This window comes from Sapajus apella, unplaced genomic scaffold (genome assembly GCF_009761245.1).
Source record: "Sapajus apella isolate SASKATOON/1434 unplaced genomic scaffold, GSC_monkey_1.0 scaffold12, whole genome shotgun sequence".
In the NCBI taxonomy this organism is placed as follows: domain Eukaryota; kingdom Metazoa; phylum Chordata; class Mammalia; order Primates; family Cebidae; genus Sapajus; species Sapajus apella.
The window spans coordinates 29,852,521-29,874,040 of record NW_022436952.1 but is presented as its reverse complement, the minus strand read 5'-3'; the positions used below and the strand labels follow the sequence as shown (position 1 = coordinate 29,874,040).

The following is a 21,520-nucleotide window of genomic DNA, read 5'->3' as shown; positions in this document are numbered from 1 at the left end:
TTCTCTATTGATTTCCTTTTCAATTTCATTGATTTCTACTCTATTTTATATTATTTATTTTCTTCTGCTTACTTTGGATTCAATTTGCTCTTCTTTTTCTAGTTTTTTAAGGTGGAAGGTTAGATTGTTAATTTTAGATCTTTCTTGTTTTCTAATATATTCAGTCAGGCTACAGATTTCCCTCTATGCACTGCTTTCACTGCATTTCACAAATTTTGATGAGTGGTATTTTCATTTAGTTAAAATATTTAAACATTTTCTAGAGCTTTCTTCTTTGACGTATGTGCTACTTAGAATTATGTTGTTTAATCTTCAAATATTTGGTTATTTTCCTGCTATCTTTCTGATTCTAATTTCTACTTTAATAATTCCATTGTGGTCATTGTGTGATTTCTGTTCTTTTATTTTTTTATTTTAAATTTATTTTATTGTATTGTATTTATTATTATTATTTTTTGAAACAGAGTCTCTCTCTTGTTGCCCAGGCTGGAGTGCAATGGTGCAATCTCTGCTCATGGCAACCCCTGTCTCCTGGGTTCAAGCGGTTCTTCTGCTTCAGCCTCTTGAGTAGCTGGGATTACAGGCATGCACTACCATGCCTGGCTAATTTTTGTATTTTTAGTAGAAATAGGGTTTCACCATGTTGGCCAGGCTGGTCTCAAACCCTTGACCTCCGTTGAGCTGCCTGCCTCAGCCTCCCAAAGTACTGGGATTACAGGCATGAGCCACGGTGCCCAGCCTGTTCTTTTAAATTTGTTAAGGTGTGTTTTGTGGTCTAGAAGATGCCCTATCTTAGTGAATGTTCCATGTGTGTCTGAAGAATGTTTATTCTGCTACTGTTGTAAGAAGTAGTTAGGGGAGGGACAGCGGGGGGTGGGGAGTTGGGGAGAGATAGCATGGGGAGAAATGCCAGATATAGGTGAAGGGGAGGAAGGCAGCAAATCACGCTGCCGTGTGTGTACCTATGCAACAATCTTACATGTTCTTCACATGCACCCCAAAACCTAAAATGAAATGAAAAAAAAAAAAAAAGGAAGTAGTTTATAGATGTCAATTATATTCAGTCGACTGATGGTGCTGTTGAGTTCAACTATGTCCTTTTGTGCTTTTCTGCCTGCTGGATCTGTTCATTTCAGATAGAGGGGTGTTAGAATCTCTAACTCTAATAGTGGATTCATCTCTTTCTCTTTGCAATTCTTTTTTTTGCAGTATGTATTTTGTGTCATTAGGCACATATGCAGTAAACACCAATTAAGTCTTCTTGGAGTATTGGCCCCTTTATCATTATGTAATATCTCCCCTTTTCCCTGATAACTTTCTTTTCCCTGAAATCTACTGTGTCTGAAGTTAATACAGCTGTGGTTGCTTTCTTTTGATTAGTGTTAGCACGGTATATCTTCCTACATCCTGTTACTTTTAATCTGTCTTTATGGTTAAAGTGAATTTCTTCTATACACCATACCGTTAGGTCTTGTATTTTAATCCACTTTCACAGTCTCTGTTGTTTAATTGACATATTTAGACCATTGATGTTTAATGTGATTATTGATATAGATGGATAAATAGCTATCATATTTGTTCCTGTTTACTTGTTGCCTTTGTTTTTATTTTTATTTTTTCTAATGAAAGGATCTTGATCTGCTGCCCAGGCTGGAGTGCAGTGGCATGATTGTAGGTCACTGTAGCCTTGGCTTAATTGATCCTCCTGCCTCAGTCTTCCATGTAGCAAGCCACCTTGGCTGGCAAATTTTATTTTTTTTATTGTTGCTTTTTTTTCATTCTTTTTTTTCCTCTTCCACAATTTTGCTGCCTTTTTAGTTTAATTGAGCATTTTGTATGATATTGTTTCTTACCTTTTTTAGCATGTCATTTATACTACATTTTAAAATTCTTTTAGTGATTGCCCTAGAGTTTGCAATACATTTGCAACCAATCCAAGTCCACTTTCAAATAACACTATACTGCTTCATGGGTAGTACAATACCTAATATTAACAAACTATTCCTAATTCTCTTTTGTTTCTTGTATCATTGCTGTCATTTGTTTCACTTATGCATGAGCCCATATATCTATACACACAATACCACAATACCACACATACATACATAATTGAGTACATTGTTGCTATTGTTTTGAACAAACTTTTATGTGTAAAAAAATTAATAAGAAAAATGTTTTATTTTACCTTCACTAATTCTTCTCTGATGCTTTTATTTCCTTATGTAAATCTGAGTTTCTGACCTATATTGTTTCCCTTTTCTCTGGAGAACTTTTAACATTTCTTGCAAGGCAGGTCTACCAGCAACAAATTCCCCCAGTTTCTGTTTGTCTGAGAGTTTTTGTCTTTTGTTTTTGAAGGGTGATTTTTCAGAATACAGAATTAGAGGTCGCTGGGTTTTTTTTTCCCCCACAAGACTCTTAAGTATTTCACTCTTAGTGAAAAGGCAATGTAATTCTTATCCTTGCTCTTCTATAAAATTTTTTTTTCCTCTGGCTTCTTTCAAGATTTTTTCTTTGTCTTTGATTGTTTGCGATTTGAAAATAATATGCCTTGGTGTAGGATTTTTTTGGGGGCTTTTATCCTGCATGCTATTCTCTGAGCTTACCTGTTCTGATTCTGGTTCTGATGCTTGTTTAGTGTCTTCAAATTGCTTTGTTTGCCTTTTATTATGCTTTCTAATTTTTTGTTAAAAGGAAGATATGGTCCATGTGTGGTGGTTCACACCTATAATCCCAGCAGTTTGGGAGGCTGAGGTGGGCAGATCACTGAGGCCAGGAGTTCAAGACTAGGTTGGGCAATATGGTGAAACCGCGTCTCTACCAAAACATACAAAAAAATCAGCTGGGCATGGTGGTAGGCACCTATAGTTCCAACTACTCAAGAGGCTGAGGTGGGAGAATCGCTTGAGCCCAGGGTGGCAGAGGTAGCAGTGAGCTGACATCTTGCTACTGCACTCCAGCCTGGGTGAAAGAGTGAGACCCTATCTCAAAAAAAAAAAAAAAAAAAAAAAAAAGGAGGATATGATGTATTGGGGAAAAGAAACTATGGTAAATGGGCCATTAGTAATTGAGTGGTGGTGTGTGGGGAGGGAAAGTGTTCTGTAGTCCTGTGGGTAAGTTTTAGTCATTTGCTTCTCAGAATTTTTTTGAGTGTGTGTGGTGTGTTTTTTAACACCCTTGGGTGAGACAGGAAGGTAAGTGGAGACTGGAGTTGGGTATTTACCTTTCCCCAGGTAGGTTAATCTCTGCCCCAGCAAGTTAGGCTCTCATAAAATAGTTTCTGTCAAGGGCAGGCTTTGTTAAGAACAGAATGATCTGGTCGGGTGTATTTCAAGATGGTTCCATTTTCACACCCACTGCCAGGTGTGAAAAAATCGAGGCTCAGGAGGATTTTTATTCAGTATTGGGTGTTAGGGCCTGGTGGAGCTGTTGGGGGTAAAACACATCCGTGCAAGGGCCCACCAGGTCTTGGTCTCCCTGGAATTTTTACTTTTCACAATTTTTAGTTTTTACATTTTACAATGTCTTGTCAACATTGAGCCTCTAGAAATTTGTGAATCACAGTTTAGGTGTTCCTACCTCGGTACTGGTTCCTGTGAAGGTTTCTGCTTGTGGATTTCTGCTCTGGTAAATTGTGATTCTTTGTATCTGCCTATCTCTCTCTCCAATTTTTGGGGCAGCAGTTTGCTCTATGACCTCGTTTTTCTGACGGATGTAAGGAGAGCTGTTCAGCTTTTACTTGTGGTCAGATCTAAGTGAAGTCTTCTGAGCTCCATATGTGTTGGCCTGGAAACTGGAAGTCTGAATTTTTACAAATCAATGCCTTTCTGCTTCAGAGGACATTGTGTTGCTATAACCTAATCATTGCACCTTAGTTTGAGGGAAGGATTTGTCATTATTATATTTGGAATTAAGATATGAATTTCATTATGTACAAAAAAAAATACTCGTTCAAAGAGCTGCTTAATTGAGTGCTTGAATCTCATTAACATTCTGTGCTATCATACCTATCTATGGTCCTTCAGGACAAAAGTCTTACATCATCTGCCCTCATGGAGGGTCATTATAATAAAGACTATTTGTTTTTTTTTTTTTTTTTTGAGACGGAGTTTCGCTCTTGTTACCCAGGCTGGAGTGCAATGGCGCCATCTTGGCTCACTGCAACCTCCGCCTCCTGGGTTCAGGCAATTCTCCTGCCTCAGCCTCCTGAGTAGCTGGGATTAGAGGCACACACCACCATGCCCAGCTTATTTTTTGTATTTTTTTTTTAGTAGAGATGGGGTTTCACCATGTTGACCAGGATGGTCTCGATCTCTTGACCTCATGATCCACCCGCCTCGGCCTCCCACAGTGCTGGGATTACAGGCTTGAGCCACCGCGCCCGGCCAACTGTTTGTGTATATATTTACTTTGAGGCAGAATTACATATCCATTGGAGACTGATTTATGCATTTTATTCACATGCATCTGTTGATTTAAATCCATAATTTCTGGACACCCACCAGAATGGCTGACATTAAATATTGGCTAGTATGTGGAGCAGATAAAATTCTTGTATGTTGCTGATGGAAGTATAAATTGGTACATTCACATTGGAAAACAATTTTGTTAAGATCTGCAAAAGATACACATATGCCTGCCCCAATACACAGAAGCAGTTACTCTACTAGATATATATCCAAGAGAAATATGTATACATGTTTACTAAAAGACATTTGTGAGAATAATTACAGCAATATTCTTTATTATGTTGTTTTCAAAATGGCAAAGCAGTGATTCTCATACAACTATATAAGGGATAGATATCCTGCACTTTTTAAACTCATTGATTAGGGATTTGGGATGCTATTACAGTTCAAAGGAGAAGGTGACTATCACAGAGAGGCAATTAGGAATACTGAAATGAATTTTTTAATAGATAAAAAACTTGGTTAATATTCTGTTGGCACTAAAATGTACTGTTTGGAATAATCATTTCTACCGAGTGGAATTCTGTAGAATTGTATCTCTGCCAGACAAAATTCATTTTCATTTCTGTGCACAAGAATCAATTCCTTTACTATCAGTTTTCTACAACTTAGAGTATTGTACAGTAGCCCAGTCAAAGACAAAGTGTAGATCCCCTGTAGAATCAGATAACCCCAAAGGGTCTGCTAGAGAGCTCTTGGTAATCCATAGAAAAAACACACAGAACACATAATAATCTTTTCACCATTTCAACATCTTTTACAATTTTCCTTGACTTCTTTTTTTTTTTTCTTTTTTTGATCGAGTCTTGCTCTGTTGCCCAGGCTGTAGTGCAATGGTGCGATCTTGGCTCACTGCAACCTCCGCTTCCTGGGTTCAAGCAATACTCCCACCTTAGCCTCCCAAAAGTAGCTGGGATTACAGTCGTGTGCCACCATGCCCTGATAATTTTTGTATTTTTAGTAGAGATGGGGTTTCACTGTGTTGGCCAGGGTAGTCTCAAACTCATGGCCTCAAGTGATCCACCCACCTTGGCCTCCCAAAGAGCTGGAGTTATAGCCGTGAGCCTCTGTGCCTGGCTTCTGTGACATCTTAAGAGCTAAAAACTAGAAGTAAAAAAAATAAAAACAACGCCATAAGCAGTACAAGGGATAAAATTGTACTAATTTGATACAGTGGAAATCTGTATACCAATAGGAATAAAAAACTACAGTTGCATGCAACAACGTGAATTAATTTCATAAGCATAATAATGTGTGAAAGAAGCTATTCCCAAGGGTACATACTGTGTGAACCTATTTACATTAAGATGAACAAGTAGAAATTATATAAAGTAATAGAAATCAGGATTGTAGTTATGGTCACTCTTGAGTTGGGATTATGACTGAAAAGAGATATAGCAGGACTTTCTGAGTATCCATAATATTCTGTTTCTTGATGTCTCCTGGTTCAGAGTATATTAACATTTAAAATTCATGTTATACATATACTTGTGATATACGTATTTTTTTCTGTGTTTGTTACCTTTCTATAAAGTTTGCTAAAAAAAAAGTCATTTGCAGACCTCAAACATCCATTTAACCAGTATCTATAGGGGAAAGTAGGGATGTGAATATGTACTTCTGTGCTAATAATGCAGCATTATAGAGCAGTATTTTTATTGTCTTTGGTATTTGATTGAATTTTCTATATTATAGTTAGTCTATGAGAAGTCATCAGAATTTTAGAAATAAGTTTGGTTCTGAGGGCAAGATGACCTTCATTTGCTTTTAGAATTCTCTGAAAGCACTTCTGCAGCTCCCCCAGAACTTGTATAGCCTTTTCTGTGTGTATATTATTGTCTTAGCTGTTGTAATTTCCTTTTGCCTTAGATTGAGTTGTGAGATTCTAAGTTGAGTTGAGTTGTACTACCCCCACCCCTTTTTTGGTTTGGTATGTAATTTGCATATTTTCACCATGCGAAAGCTATTTTCTATGGTTGGAAAAGATTTTTTTTCCTGCAGTGTGAACAAATCATTCTTTGTTCTCCTTATTGTGCCTCCAAACTGGTACGTCCGGTTTATGCCCCAAACAACAAAAGTCTGTCATCAGAAATTAAAATGCCAATAAGAACAAAGGCAGAGACCATGAGGAGCTCTTGGAGATGTTTTCTCCCTGTTCACTCCTCTCCCCAAGTTACCACAGTTGCCAGGAAGTTGGAATACTGCTTGGTACACTCCTTTCTTGTAGTTCTACTCTTGTATTTATTGTTACTGTTGGTTTAAAAGTGAACTTATAGATTTGTATACTTCTTTTCAGGATCTATGAAATCCTTATCTCTGAGATTCCTTGCCACTTTTAATGAACTCTTTTCTTAAAACCTAAAAAATCACTCTTGACAGCCTAATAAATTCAGTTTTGGCACTTATTTTGAAGGCAATTTTTTCGGTGAACGTATTGTATAAAATTATTATTCAGAAAGTTAGCCAAAGCAGAATCTTAAAGACTAACCATCCTCTGTGTCTTTTCTGAAATGTATGCATCATATCTGTATAAACTTTGTTAACACTGTTTCTGTTCTGAAATGGTACTGTAATGTAGAATTCACACAGACTATTTGGAAAGTTATCTCCTTGAGGAAGTTTGACATTTTGTGACTCACATAGGATAATTTAGAATTATGCTTCTAACTTCAGTAGGGTGTACAATCCTGATTTTAATATATTCAGAAATATCTATAAATGTGATACAATGTTTCCTCTGCTCCCCCAACGCCTTCCCCCAAGTTGTAATTAAACAGAGATCCTAGGACCTTAGAGGTAATGAAGAATGGACCGTGAGTGTGGGGATGCATTTTAAAATCAGTCTAAATTTTTTTTCCCCCCTCACCTGTTGCCTTATGTGTAAGGAAGGATTTAGGATAGAAGCTTAGAATAGGGCATTTAGGTTTGCTTTGAAAGCTGTTTTGCTGAAAAGTATTGTGTATTCAGGATTCAAAATGTTTTTCTATGTCAAAGTAAGCTCTTGTGCATTAAATACAATAGCAAACTTTTATCACATTGTGAGTATGCTAAGACAGATTTGTTTTTTTTTTTTCTTTTTTTAACACTTCTTTAATGTGAAGGTTTTACTTGATAGGACCAAAAGCTAAGTACTACAACTCTGGCATATAGAAATAATAGTACAGAGTGGTGGATTTTGTTTTAGAATACTATAATTTATTATAAATGTAAAGTGAGAAGTATTACTTGAAATATAATTTTAACGTAAATTCTATGGTATATAAAACATTTTTAATTTTATTAATAGGAATAGCATGTATATTGGGTAACACCTGTTACAATAATGTATTTTTAAAAAGTAATTGACTTGGCAGTGTTTTTATTCTTTTGGCTATTGTTAAAATCTATAAAGGTAGGTGGAAATGGCAAATAACATATCTATAATATAGTTAGATTACATTAGTGTTACACTTTTTAGCATAAATGTGCTTAGAACGAAAAAGACTAATTTTTAGTTTTCAGAGAATGTATGATACTACATTGTGGAGGAAGTTGTTAAAAGGTTAAATAACCTTTTAAGACTTTTTCTAAATTTTATTTTTTTTCTATAATAATGTAGACTATAATGGCCATGGTTTTTATTCTGAAAATTAAAAGTTACAAAGGTATTTGTAGAGTAAATAAGTTCTTATAGTTTGGTATAATGAGATTGTAGCTTTCCTGTGTTTCGTTGGTGATAGGTGGTGCTGTTGTTGCACAGTTAGTCCTGGCATTCTTCACGTCTGCATCCCAAGTGCTACAGAAGGATTTATTGCTAATAAATAATTTGTAGTAATTATCATAAACAAAATGAATATGATGGTTATTTAGGTGTTACTGCAACTTAACATTTAAGAAACAAAAATATTTATAGTTTGCAGCTCTTAAATTCAGATAGAAACTGAAAAATCTAAAAAGTAGTTACTCTAAAAGCTCTGAAGATTTATAGTAATATTGTAAGATTTATACACTTTTTACTTTATAATATATACATCTTTGATATTTTAAACTGATTGTATGGCAGGCCTATTAAAAAAAAATAACATCAGTATGTTTCCTCTATTGAATTTATATCTTTATTACATTGGTTGTAAGTTCTTTTGTATCTCGAACTAGTTTTATAATGTTTGCCGTTTTCTCTGATATTGCATATTTCATCAAACACTAGGCAATTATGAAAATGTTTTAAGAACTACAGAACCATGTACAGTAATTTAATCTGTCCGTTCCACTCCCTCAGCTCCCCCAGAGATAAACCCTTAGTTCCGTCAGTTGAGATGGAAATAGGAAAGCTATTCTTAACTATAATTTAATCTGCTCAGTGCTTCAATCAGCAGTTTGAAAAGCAGTTGTTTTCATACTTGACACATATTACCATGCCCCTTTACCTTTTATTCTTCTTTTTAAAAAAATTTTATCCCCCCAAAAATGTCCTGAACATACCCTTTACCATTTGAAATAATAGAGTGAATGACTCAAAATACTTGGATATTCATACAGTGTTTAAGCTATATGTATATTTATGTGTCTAATAAAATGATGACTTTTAAAGTTATATACACAATTTTTTGTTCACGGAATATTGAAATTAGAAGTTTCCTGGAGGCCTTTTTAGCAGGTTTTTCTTTTCATTTTATGATTGCCAAAGAATATAGGCTTACTGAGGTTAAATGATTTACTCAAGGTTAACGGACAATTAGTTGCCTAACCATAAGTATACCTAAGTTATTCATATTTCACTTAAGTCTTCTTTGCAGTATGTATTGCTTTTTCTCATTTACAATATATTTGTTAAAGTTGCTACAATATTTGAGATTTTCATAGTAGTGTTAAAGTTTGGTTCTCAAAGAGAAAGCAGTTGTGCAGGAACTGTACAAATTTCTAATGGTTTAATAAGATAAAAATTATAGACTTCCAGAACAGACCTTTTTTCTTCTGTTCATATCAAGTGTATGTTCTTACAGTTTTCTAAAATTATTTGCAGTAATTTAAGATGTGAATATACTTAATGTGTATGATCAACAATAAATGTGTGTGGGTGTATGTGTATATGTATGTATATATATTTCAGACAAAATATTGTTATAAAATTTAGAAGATCTTGTTTCTATATAATACTGTTGTGACCTGCATTTTCCCACTGAAATATTTTCTTTCTTCTCTTATGCAGATCAGTGGGGAAGCACAGGAGCTCTTCTCTGTTCGACATGGCCCAATTCGAGCAGCTAGAATCTTGCCTGCTCCACAGTTTGGTGAGTGTACTCCTTAAGAAAAAAATCATTCAGAAAAGAGTTCCTCTTTTGTTGGTCTTGGGCTACAAACAGCAAGAATGATAACTAAAGTCTGTTTTCCTCCAAGTGTCCATTCCCCTTCCCCACCTCCCCCAAAGATAAACTTAGTTCTGTCAGTTGAGATGGAAATAGGTAATCTTAACCAATTCAATATGGCCATTCACTTTCTGCTGTGGTTTTGATTTATCTTCATCCTCTTTGATCTCACTTTAGCCTCTGCCTTTGCTGGCTCTTTCTTGAAGTCCTTTTCTCTCTTGGTTTTCATGGCATCCTTCTTCCCAGATCCCTTCCTGGCTGACTGTGCCGCCTTTGTTATGTTTCTGGCTTAGCTTTCTTCTGTGGGTATTCCTGAAGTCTCTGTTGTTCTCATGCCTTTGCCCTCCTTCTCAGTTATACTTATGCCGTGGAGAGCTTGGTTTTCACTTTTATCTGGGTTGTAGATGACTGTGTTCTCTGCATCTGCAGCTGTGTCAGAAGTGGAGTTTTGGGCTTTTAAGCTTGTAATTCTGCTTTAATAGAGAATACTTCTTAATATTGTGTTTAAATAGTATATATGTTTTATATTAAAAGAATTCAGATATGTGTTTGTATTAAATATGCTGTTTAGATGACTAAGTAACTCCTTACTCCTGAAAACTCTGAGTTTTCCAAGGGCAATATTTTCTTATCTTTCCTGTGTTCACTCAAGAATGTTTTTGCCTGTGCACTAAACACGTAATCATAATAATCATGTTTGGATACTTTAAAATCCTTTTAAAAAGAGGACATTAAAATATATTGATTCTATTATATTTTAAAAAGTTATCCTGAAGTAAAAAAAAATCTTATAAGACTTCTTGTAGCAGTTAATCCTCTAAATTTGTGAGAATGATGTTTTGGGAAACTTACGACATGTGACTGTACGTAAATAATTTAGGGATTAATTTGGCGACTAAATCTGCCTAAATGAAGTGAGCAGGGTGGAGGAAACAAGGCAACAGTATCTTGCAGTCATGTGTAGATTTTCTCCTTTGCCATTCACCTATGGCATATTCTGATTTCAGCTCTTTAGCTGTCTCTGTTTCTTTCTCACACAATTCATCGAGATCTCTCTCACTCTCTCATGCTCTGTCACTCTCTTGTTCTGTTTTTTTGTTGCATTTATACTTTGGTGAAATATTTTGACAGTGATGATTCTGGACCATCCTTTTCTAGAAGGTTTTTGGAATAGCCGGCTTTCTTTTTGGATAGTTGGAATCAAGGAGGACTTTATTACTAAAGGACTTGGCTCTGTTTCTTTGTGTGTAATTCACAGACGAAGATTTTTCCCTCTTCATGTTATTTATGAAGTTGTTTTGTTTACGCTTATAATCAATATTCATCTTTTCTCAACTTTAAGGAGAAATATGTCATGAAAATATCTAATATTGCTAATATTTTATTTAGAAGATTTAATTTACTTTCCTCTTTTAAAAAAGATTTCTTCCTTCACTATAATGTACTTATTTAAAAATATATTGTTAGATTTAAAATATAATTTTACATGGGTAAGTTTTCTGTTATGATTTGAACAAATTACTTATGTAGCTTTTGTATTAATTTTTTAGATTTTTAAAAAAGACTGGTCAAGTGCAGTAGTGAGAAGGGGGGGAAGTAGAACAAGGAATTCCATCTGTAACTGACTGTAAACAATCAATTGAGATAACTCACTACCTTTGGACCACTGTTTTAGATTTTTTTCCCCCCAAAGTTATCCATGTAAATGATCACATAAAACTTTTAATGAAAAAGAGTAATACCCACTTTTCTCTTTTACCCATTTTGCTCTAATTTGTTATGGTGGAATATGTGGCTTTCTGAAAAAGGATGTGTGGGAGATATTGTCTGCCTTCATTCTTCCTTCACTCTTGATCGATTATTTGGCTGGATAACAAATACATGTTTATAAGAATGTTACTTCAGAATTTTGAAGGCATCGGTGTAACATAGGTTGAAAAGTCTGAGGCCATTTTGATACCTTTTTCTTTGTAGCTTGTTTTACTTTCTGGAAATTCGTACAGTGTTGGCTTTGTTCCTGATGTTCTGAAACTTTGTAGCCTTGTGTCTTGATTCATACGTTTTCCTGGACCCTTTTAATGTGGAAATGCAAGTCTGGTGTTTTGACGGAATTGCTTCAATTCTTTGTTGTTGTTTTTTTCCATTAAGCTTTCATTGTTTACTCTTTCTATACTTGTATTATCTGGATGTTAAATCCCTTGTACTGCTTAATTTTAAATAATTAATTGCTTGTTCTTTTTTAGAGATAGTTCCAATGTGTCTTACTAATACTTTTATTGAATAATTCTTTTCTACTGTTTTATTTTTCTTATCATATACTTGTCATATCCAACACCTTCATCCCTCCTTCTTTCCCTTCCATTCTTCTTTTTGGTATACTTTATATATAAGTAGGTATCAAATAGAATCCAATGATATATAAAAAGAATTACACATCAGGACAAAGTAAGATTTATTCCAGGAATTCAACGTTGGCTAACATTTGAACATTAATGGGCCGAGTGCTGTGGCCATGCCTGTAATTCTAGCACTTTGGGAGGCTGCGGTGGGTGGATTATGAGGTCAGGAGTTTGAGACTAGCCTTGCAAACATAGTGAAACCCTGTCTGTACTAAAAATACAAAAAATTAGCCAGCCGTGGTGACGGGTGCCTGTAATCACAGCTACTCTGGAGGCTGAGGCAGGAGAATCACTTGAACCCAGGAGGTGGAGGTGGCAGTGAGCTGAGATTGTGCCATTGCACTCCAGTCTGGGTGACAGTTCAGGACTCCGTCTCAAAAAAAAAAAAAAGAAAGAAAAAAAATTAATCAATGTAATCTGTATTAGAGTGAAGAAGAAAACCTGTATGATCATCTCAATGGAAGTAGAAAAAAACCTTTGCCGAAACTCAGTAGCTATTTATGATAAAAAGTTTTAGCAAACTAGAAATAGAAAAAAAACCTTTCTGAATATGATAAAGGTTTTCTTTTAAAAAATCTATAGCGAGTGTCATACTCAGTGGTGATATAGTGAATGCTTTCCTACTGAGTTTGGGATGACTTCTATTACCACTTCTATTTATTGCAGTTCCTAGCCATTACAATAAGGCAAGAAAAAAAAAGAAAAGACATAAAGATTAGAAAGAAGGATGTGAAAGTGTCTTCATTCATCAATAACATAATTGTGTACATAGAAAATGCAATGGAACCAACAAATTGTTAGAATTAATCAGTTAATTTAGCAGAGCTGCGGCATACAAGGTTCTGTAAATTGTTTGTGAACTGAATCACTTCCTGTGTATTTTTCCAGCATCACGTTCTGCCATCCTTACCCTGTCCCCTCCACTAGTCATCACAACATTCCCTTGTGATAGTTGTACTGCATTTCTTTCATTTCCTCCAAAGATCCATCTTTCTGCTTTCAGATCTGCATTTGTTATTTCCTCTCCTAGAATATTCATGTCCTTCTACTGCCTCTTGCTCCTTATCCACTGTCAGTAACGTGTGTTTCCATAGGACTTAATGTTCTTTAATTGCTCGTTTGCCTCTTGTTTGCTATATTTGTAGACTGTTTTTATGTATTCAGTGCCTCACAGAGTGCTTTATATAAGGTATTAATAAATATTTGTTGAATGTTGCTGGATTGTGTAATACTTTGAAAGTTAAGACCTGGAAGAAGTGAGTTCTCTTTCTGAAGGTATTTCTGTAGAAAGTCTGTCTCCTAACTAAAAGTGAAAAACTGAAGGATTTGGTTGTCTTCTTGTCCCACAGAAGACCATCATTGAATTTAAAGAATTTAATTCATGTCAGCATAGCTTATGCATCCCTGCTTCTTCATGGCCACTATCAACAATAATTGATTATTTTCTTAATGAACCTAGATCTGCTTTAGGATTTTTTTTTTTTGATGTAACATTCTAGAAAGCTATGACCAATTAATTGGTATTATCTCATAAAAACTGTTACTAATTATCTTTCAAATCTGTTCTTCTAGAACTTAATTCCAAGTAATAAATTCTTCTCATTCATTAATTGAAGTAGCCATTTTGGCTTTTAGTACCTCACTTTTGTAATAAAATGTATCACTATGGGCCGGGTGCAGTGGCTCACTCCTGTCATCCTAGCACTTTGGGAGGCCGAGGCTGGTGGATCACAAGGTCAGGAGATCAAGACCATCCTGGCCAACATGGTGAAACCCCTTCTCTACTAAAAACACAAAAAATCAGCCTGGCATGGTGGCATGTGCCTGTAGTTCCAGGCACTTGGGAGGCTGAGGCAGGGGAATTGCTCGAACCGGGAGGTGGAGGTTGCAGTGAGCTGAGATCGCGCCACTGCACTCCAGCCTGGCGACAGAGCAAGACCCCGTCTTAAAAAAAAATGTATCAGTATGTACATTTTAATATACAAGTCAAAAATTTTATATGGTTATAGACTTTGTGCTCACAAAGATTATTTCTGAAGAATGGGATCAGAAGAGACTTTCACTTCCTTTAATGTTTTTTATTTCTTGAAGTAAGGACCATGTAATTCTAACCACTGAAAATATTGATTATTAAAAAATCAAATAATACTGAAATGTGGGCAATGAAAACTTATGTGAGACTGTGTTAGCAAAAGTAAACCTGACTGCTTCTTCCTTTTCATCCTTCCTCAGATGTTGAGCATGTACTGAAGGCCCATGTTAACAGTATATATTTCCAGGTTTTTTTCCCCTAACTATTCACACATGCATAACACTAACTTATATTATTATGTCCCAGGACTGATTCAGATTCTTTATATGTATTACATGTATTGGATATTGCTTTATTTCAGAACTTAGATATTTCTTTTATTATTGCTAAAAAGTATGTAACATTGTATTGTATGGGCATTTATGTTGTTTTTCAGCTTTTTCCCTATTGGTTATGTTGTTGTGTACTTCCATATATGTACATTTAAAAAAATATACAAAGAATTTTTTTTTTTAAGGATAACTCCTAATGGGGAATTGCTCAAAGGATCTGTGTATTTCAATTTTGATACATGCCATAGAATTTCCTCTGAGAGAGAGTCTACCAACATTTTTACATGAGAATGCCATTTCTCCTTATTCTGTCCTATACAGGTTATTATGAATGTTTTCAATCTTTGCCTGTCTGGAAAGCAGAAAATCCTATTCATATGTAACTGAAAAATTTTTATTTTTAGAGACAGTCTCACTTTGTGGCCCAGGCTGGGATGCAGTGGTGTGATCCTAGCTCACTGAAGCCTCAAACTCCTGGGCTCAAGCAATCCTCTGCCATAGCCTCCTGAGTAGCTGGGACTACAGGCACACGTCAGCATGCCTGGCTAACTTTTAATTTTTTTGTAGAGGTGAGGTCTTGCTATATTGCCTAGGCTAGTCTTGAACCCCTGGCCTCAAATAATTCTCCCATCTCAGCCTCCCAGTGCTGGGATTATAGATGTAACCCACTGTACCCATATGTAATTTTTTGATCCTTGATTACTAGGGAGCATAGAAAATCCTCATATTTTTACTATTTATATTCATTAATATCACATTTCTTTCTCGTTGAATTGAGCTCTTTACTAGGTTATTATTAATCTTTTGTTTCATATTTAAAAAAATCCTTCTGTATTTTACTATGCCTAACTTTAAACCATGACTTTTCTTGAAAGTTTAATTAACATTTTGTTTTGTTTTAGTTATTCATCTTCTTGTTCTGTTACATTTTCCTTACTGTTCATGGTCAGGAGTAGTTCCTGCTTGCCAGTCTCTGATTTTAATAGATTTTGGGAAAAATTTCTCATTTATTATGGAGTTTCCCTTACTATAATGTTAGCTTTTTGGAATGACAGGAACTATGTTTTTCTAATATTTGCATTCTTTGCAGTGACTTGCATAATAATAATGTGTGCCATATGAGGGGTACCCCATAATGGAATTTATTTAATATTTTATAGATAATAATCTAGAATACCACTTTTTGTAAAGTGTTTATAAATTATCAGTGATCAAATGATATATTTTATTTTATTCATTTTATTTTGAGACAGGGTCTCTCTCTGTTGCCCAAGCTGGAGTGCAGTGGCACAATCACTCAGCCTTGACTTCCTGAGCTCAAGTGATCCTCCTGCCTTGGCCTCCTAAAGCACTGGGATTATAGGTGTGAGCTACCACACCTGATCTTTTTTTTTTTTCCTCCTCTAGGATAGAATCTTGTTCTGTCATCCAGGCTGGAGAATAGTGGCACAGTCATGGCTCACTGCAGCCTTGACCTCCTGGGCTCAAGTGATCCTCCTGCCTCAGCCTCAGGCATGTGCCACAATGCCTGGCTAATTACAGAGTCATGCTCTGTCGCCCAGGCTGGAGTGCAATGGCATGGTTGTAGATGGGGTCCCACTGTGATCCACAGGCTGGTCTTGAACCACTGGCCTCAGGTGATCCTCCTGCTTTGGCCTCCCAAACTATAAGGACTACAGCTGTAAGCCTCTTTGCCTGGCCTGGTGTTGTTTTCTGCATTAATAGAGTTTATAACTCTTTTTTGAGACGGAGTTTCGCTCTTGTTACCCAGGCTGGAGTGCAATGGCGCGATCTCGGCTCACCGCAACCTCCGCCTCCCGGGTTCAGGCAATTCTCCTGCCCCAGCCTCCTGAGTCGCTGGGATTACAGGCACGCGCCACCATGCCCAGCTAATTTTTTGTATTTTTAGTAGAGACGGGGTTTCACCATGTTGACCAGGATGGTCTCGATCTCTTGACCTCATGATCCACCCGCCTCGGCCTCCCAAAGTGCTGGGATTACAGGCTTGAGCCACCGCGCCCGGCTTATAACTCTTAAGAATTATATTAGCCTTGTGTGTATGCTGTTTCCTTCCTGCTCGAGGAGAAAGACAATCATTCTGGCCTTGAATAATTTCTTAGAAATGCAGATGTAAATTAAAAAAAAAATACACACACACACACACACACACACACACACACACACTCACTCTTACACACAGTGTGTTCAGCCAAAACACTAGCAAACCTCTAAAAGTGGGCCAACTGACATTTGTTTATATTCCTTACCAATCTTTTGCAAAGATCAAGAAACAGGCTTATTGACATTTTAAATGGCTAAACTATGAGATTTAGGGCTTCTCTAATGTTTTCTGCTCTAATTGCTTCTCAGTTTGCCTTGTATATTGTATATTTTTAAAACTAACACCTAGTCCTTATTATTGAGGTCTTACTGCTTGTGATCATTTAGGTTTTTGCAATATTTTGCTAAGCCTGTGATTCAGGTAAATTGTAACTTGAGAACATATGTTCTGTTCATCTTTTATTTCTTTAATGTTTTCGGTTAGAGAACAGTGTTTCTAGGGGAGAATGTCTGCCTTAGAGGTGCTGCTTTTTTAGTTTGGTGATTTCATGGTTTTAGGTATAAGAAACTGATTTCAGAAGATTCTTAGTTTATACCTAGCCAAACCCTGTAATTAGGACGTTTTTCTATAAGAGCTATAGAGAGAAATGTACTGAACAGAAAAGAGAGGTGAATTAAGTAAACTATATGATGCTTGATACTTTTCAGATAACATTTTAGGTTGATTGTATACATTATTACCGCTTTACTACTGTTCTGCAGGGTGAGTACCATTATTCTAATTCACAGGTGGGGAGACTTAAAGCTCAAAGAAATTAACAGTAAATGGTGAAACTGAAACTTGTAATATCAATTATTATTTGGTTATATAACACAAAGTATAAAAAGTACAGAGTATCTCAAAATCCTATTCCCTGAAGATACCCTCTGTTAATCTCTTGTTTTATATCATTTAAGCCTCTTTATACACACACTGCATATACATGATGTGTTTTAAAAATTGGGATTACTATGTAATGTATTTTGTATCCTTTTATTAATTTAACATTATTAGTTGAGCATTTTCCTGTTATTGGATATTCTCCTTTAATATGCTTTTCAATGGCTGCATACATTTTCATCATGTGGGTTTACAATTACTTATTTAAGCAACCGTAACATTTTTCATTTTTCTATTTTTTCTATTTTTAATTTTTTAATTGATACAAATATTTTATATGTTATGTGATACTTGTGAGTATTTCTTACATGCACAGAATGTGTAATGATCAGGTTAGGGTATTTTAGGTGTCCATCACCTGAAGTATTTATCATTTCTATATGTTGGTAACATTTCAAGTTCTCTCTTCTAGCTACCTTGAAATATATAATACATGTTGCTAACTATAGTCATCCTACTCTGTTATTGAATATTGAGGCTTACTTGTTCTAACTCAGTGGCCCCAACTTTTTCAGCATCAGGGACTGGTTTTGTGGAAGCCAGTTTTTCCATGGATATGGGGGCATGGTGGGGGGATTATTTCGGGATGAAACTGTTCCACCTCAGATCATCAGGCATTAGTTAGATTCTCATAAGTGTACAACCTAGATCCCCCACATGCACAGTTTGTAATGGGGTTGGTGCTCCAATGAGAATCTAATGCCACCACTGACCTGACAGGAGGTGTAGCATAGTCGGTAATGCCTGCTCTCCTAATGCTTACCTCCTGCTATTTGGCCCAGTTTCTAACAGGCCACGAATTGGTACCAGTCTGTGGCCCAGAAGTTAGGGACCCCTGTTCTGTGTGTTTGTACCTATTAACCAACCTCTCTTTATCCACCCCCCTTCCATCCACACATTATTCCCAGGCTCTGATATGTATCATTGCATTCCCTATCTCCATGAAATCAGTTTCTTTAGTTTCCACATATGAGGGAGAACATATGACATCTGAATTTTCTGTGCCTGGCTTATTTCACTTAACATAATTACCTCCAGTTCCATCCCTGTGCTGCAATGACATGGTTTTATCATTTTTTATGGCCACATATTCTTTCATTCTGTATTTATACCACATTTTCTTCATTCATTCATTCATTGATGGGCACTTAGGTTGATCCCATATCTTTGCTGCTGTGAATAGTGCTGTGATAAACATGTGAGCGCAGGTTATACAGATTTTGTTTCCTTTGGATAAATACCAAGTAATGGGATTGCCGGATCATATGGTAGCTCTATTTTTAATTTTTTGAGGAATCTCCATATTGTTTTCCATAGCAGTTGTATCAGTTTACACTCCTACCAACAGCATATAAGAGTTCCCTTCTTGGCTAGGTGTGGTGGTTCATGCCTGTAATTCCAGCACTTTGGGAGGCCGAGGTGGGTGGATCATGAGGTCAAGAGATCAAGACCATCCTGGCCAACATGGTGAAACCTCCTCTCTACTAAAAATACAAAAATTAGCTGGGTGTGGTGGTGTGCGCCTGTAGTCCCAACTATTTGGGTGGCTGAGGGAGGAGAATCACTTGAATTCGAGAGGTGGAGCTTGCAGTGAGCAAAGATTGTGCCACTGCACTCCAGCCTGGCGACAGAGCAAGACTCTGTCTCAAAAAAAAAAAAAAAAAAAAAAAAAAGGAGTGGGAGTCTCTTCTAAATACAAAAGAATTAGCCAGGCATGGTGGTGATGTGCACTTGTAATCCCAGCTATTCAGAAGGCTGAGGCAGGAGAATTGCTTGAATCTGGGAGGCGGAGGTTGCCGTGAGCTGAGATCATACCATTGCACTCTAGCCTGGGAAGCAGAGCCAGACTCCATCTCTCTCTCTCTCTCTCTCTCTCTCTCTCTCTCTCTCTCTCTCTCACACACACACACACACACACACACACACACACACACACACACAAGTTCCCTTCTCTGCATCCTTGCCAGCATCTTTTATTTTTTTATTTTAGCTAATAGCCATTCTAACTGGGGTAAGATGGTATCTCATTGTGGCTTTGACTTGCATTCCCCTGATGCTTAGCAGTTTGAGTATTTTTCCTGTATGCCTATCGGCCATTTGTATGTCTTCTTTTGATAAATGTCTATTCATGTTCTTAGCCCACATTTTGATGGGATTAAAAAAATGGTTGAATTGTTTGAGTTCTTTGTATATTCTGGATATTAGTCCCTTATTGGATGAATAGTTTGTAAATATTTTCTTTCATTTAACAAGTTGTCTGTTCACTCTGTTAATTGTTTTCTTTGCTGTATGGAAGCTTTTTAGTTTAGTGTAGTCCCATTTGTATATTTTTGTTGTAGCTGTCTGTGCTTTTGAGGTCTTTAGTCATGAAGCTTTTGCCTAGACCTATGTCTTGAAGTGTTTTCCGTATATATACATATATAGTAGTCTTATTGTTTTAGGTCTTACATTTATGTCTTTAATCCATCTTGAGTTGATTTTTGTGTGTGGGGAGAGAGAGGTGTTCAGTTTCATTTATGCATATGGATATTGAATTTCCTCAGCACCATTTATCGAAGGTGTCTTTTCCACTGTGTATATTTTTGGCATCTTTATAAAAAATTGGTTGGTTGTAAATATATGGATTTATTTCTAGACTCTCAGTTCTGTTCCACTGGTTTATGTGTCTGCTTTTATACCAATATCATGCTATTCTGGTTATTATAGCCTTGTAATATATTTTAAAGTCAGATAGTATGATGTGTTCACCTTTTTTTTTTTCTTTTGACTCAGGATTGCTTTGACTATTTGGGCTTTTTTAAAATTCTATACACATTTGAGAATTGTTTTTTCTAATTATATAAAAAATGATGTTGATATTTTGAGGTTTACTGATTTTGTTTATCTTTTTGAAGAACCAACTTTTTATTTCATTGATACTTTGTATTGTTTTTTGAGTCTCTATTTAGTTAGCCCTGATCTTTATTCTTTCTTTTATTCTGCTAATATTGAGTTTGGTTTGTTCTTGCTTTTCTCGTTTCTTGAGATGCATTGTTAGGCTGCTTATTTGAAAGCTTTCTACTTTTGAATGTGTTGATTGCTATAAACTTCTCTTTTGGCACTGCTTTAGTTGTATCCCAACTGGTTTTGGTATAATGTGTTTCCATTTTAATTTGTTTCAAGAAGTTTTTTGATTTCTCTCATGATTTCTTCAGTAACCCAATGGTTGTTCAGGAGTATCCTGTGTAATTTCCATGTATTTGTATAGTTTACAAAGTTCATCTTGATGTTGATATTTAGTTTTATTCCACTGTAGTCCGAGAAGATTTTGTTTTGTTTTGTTTTTGAGACAGAGTCTCCCTCTTTTGCCCAGGTTGGAGTGCAGTGATCTTGGCCCACTGCAACCTCTACTTCCTGGGTTCAGCAATTCTCCTGCCTTAGCCTCCTGAGTAGCTGGGACTATAGCCGCTTGCCACCACTGCCAGCTAATTTTTGTATTTTTAGTAGAGATGGGGTTTCGCCATGTTGGCCAGGCTGGAAGATTTCAGTTTCTAAAAATTTGTTGAAAGTTATTTTGTGGCCTAACATGTGGTCTGTCATGGAGAATGTTCTATGTGTTGATAAGAATGTTTAACCAGCCTGGGCAACATTGCATGACCCCATCTCTATAAAAAAAATGAGCAGAATGTATATTCTGTAGTTGTTGGTTAGAATGTTCTATACATATCTGTTAGGTTCATTGGTTCAGAAGTCCAGTTTAAATCCAATGTTTCATTGTTGATTTTCTGTCTGAATGATCTGTTTAATGCTGAGAGTGGGGAGTTGAAGCCCCCCACCATTACTATATTTCAGTTTATCTCTCTCTTTAGATATACTAATATTTGCTTTATGAATCTGGATGTTACAGTATTGGGTGCGTATATATTTAGAATTGTTATATTCTCTTGCTGGATTGACTCCTTT

The 21,520-nt window shown here is 36.1% G+C and overlaps 1 protein-coding gene across 10 annotated transcripts in view; it reads left to right on the top strand.

Annotated features, from left to right (window-relative positions):
* BCAS3 (BCAS3 microtubule associated cell migration factor) overlaps window positions 1-21,520 on the top strand; it is a 664,948-nt gene that overhangs the window by 51,862 nt on the left and 591,566 nt on the right. For all 10 annotated transcript variants that reach the window (XM_032279300.1, XM_032279309.1, XM_032279301.1 and 7 more), the window contains exon 6: window positions 9,658-9,739. In XM_032279300.1, the coding sequence (XP_032135191.1) occupies window positions 9,658-9,739 (82 nt within the window). The remainder of the gene's footprint in view (window positions 1-9,657; window positions 9,740-21,520) is intronic.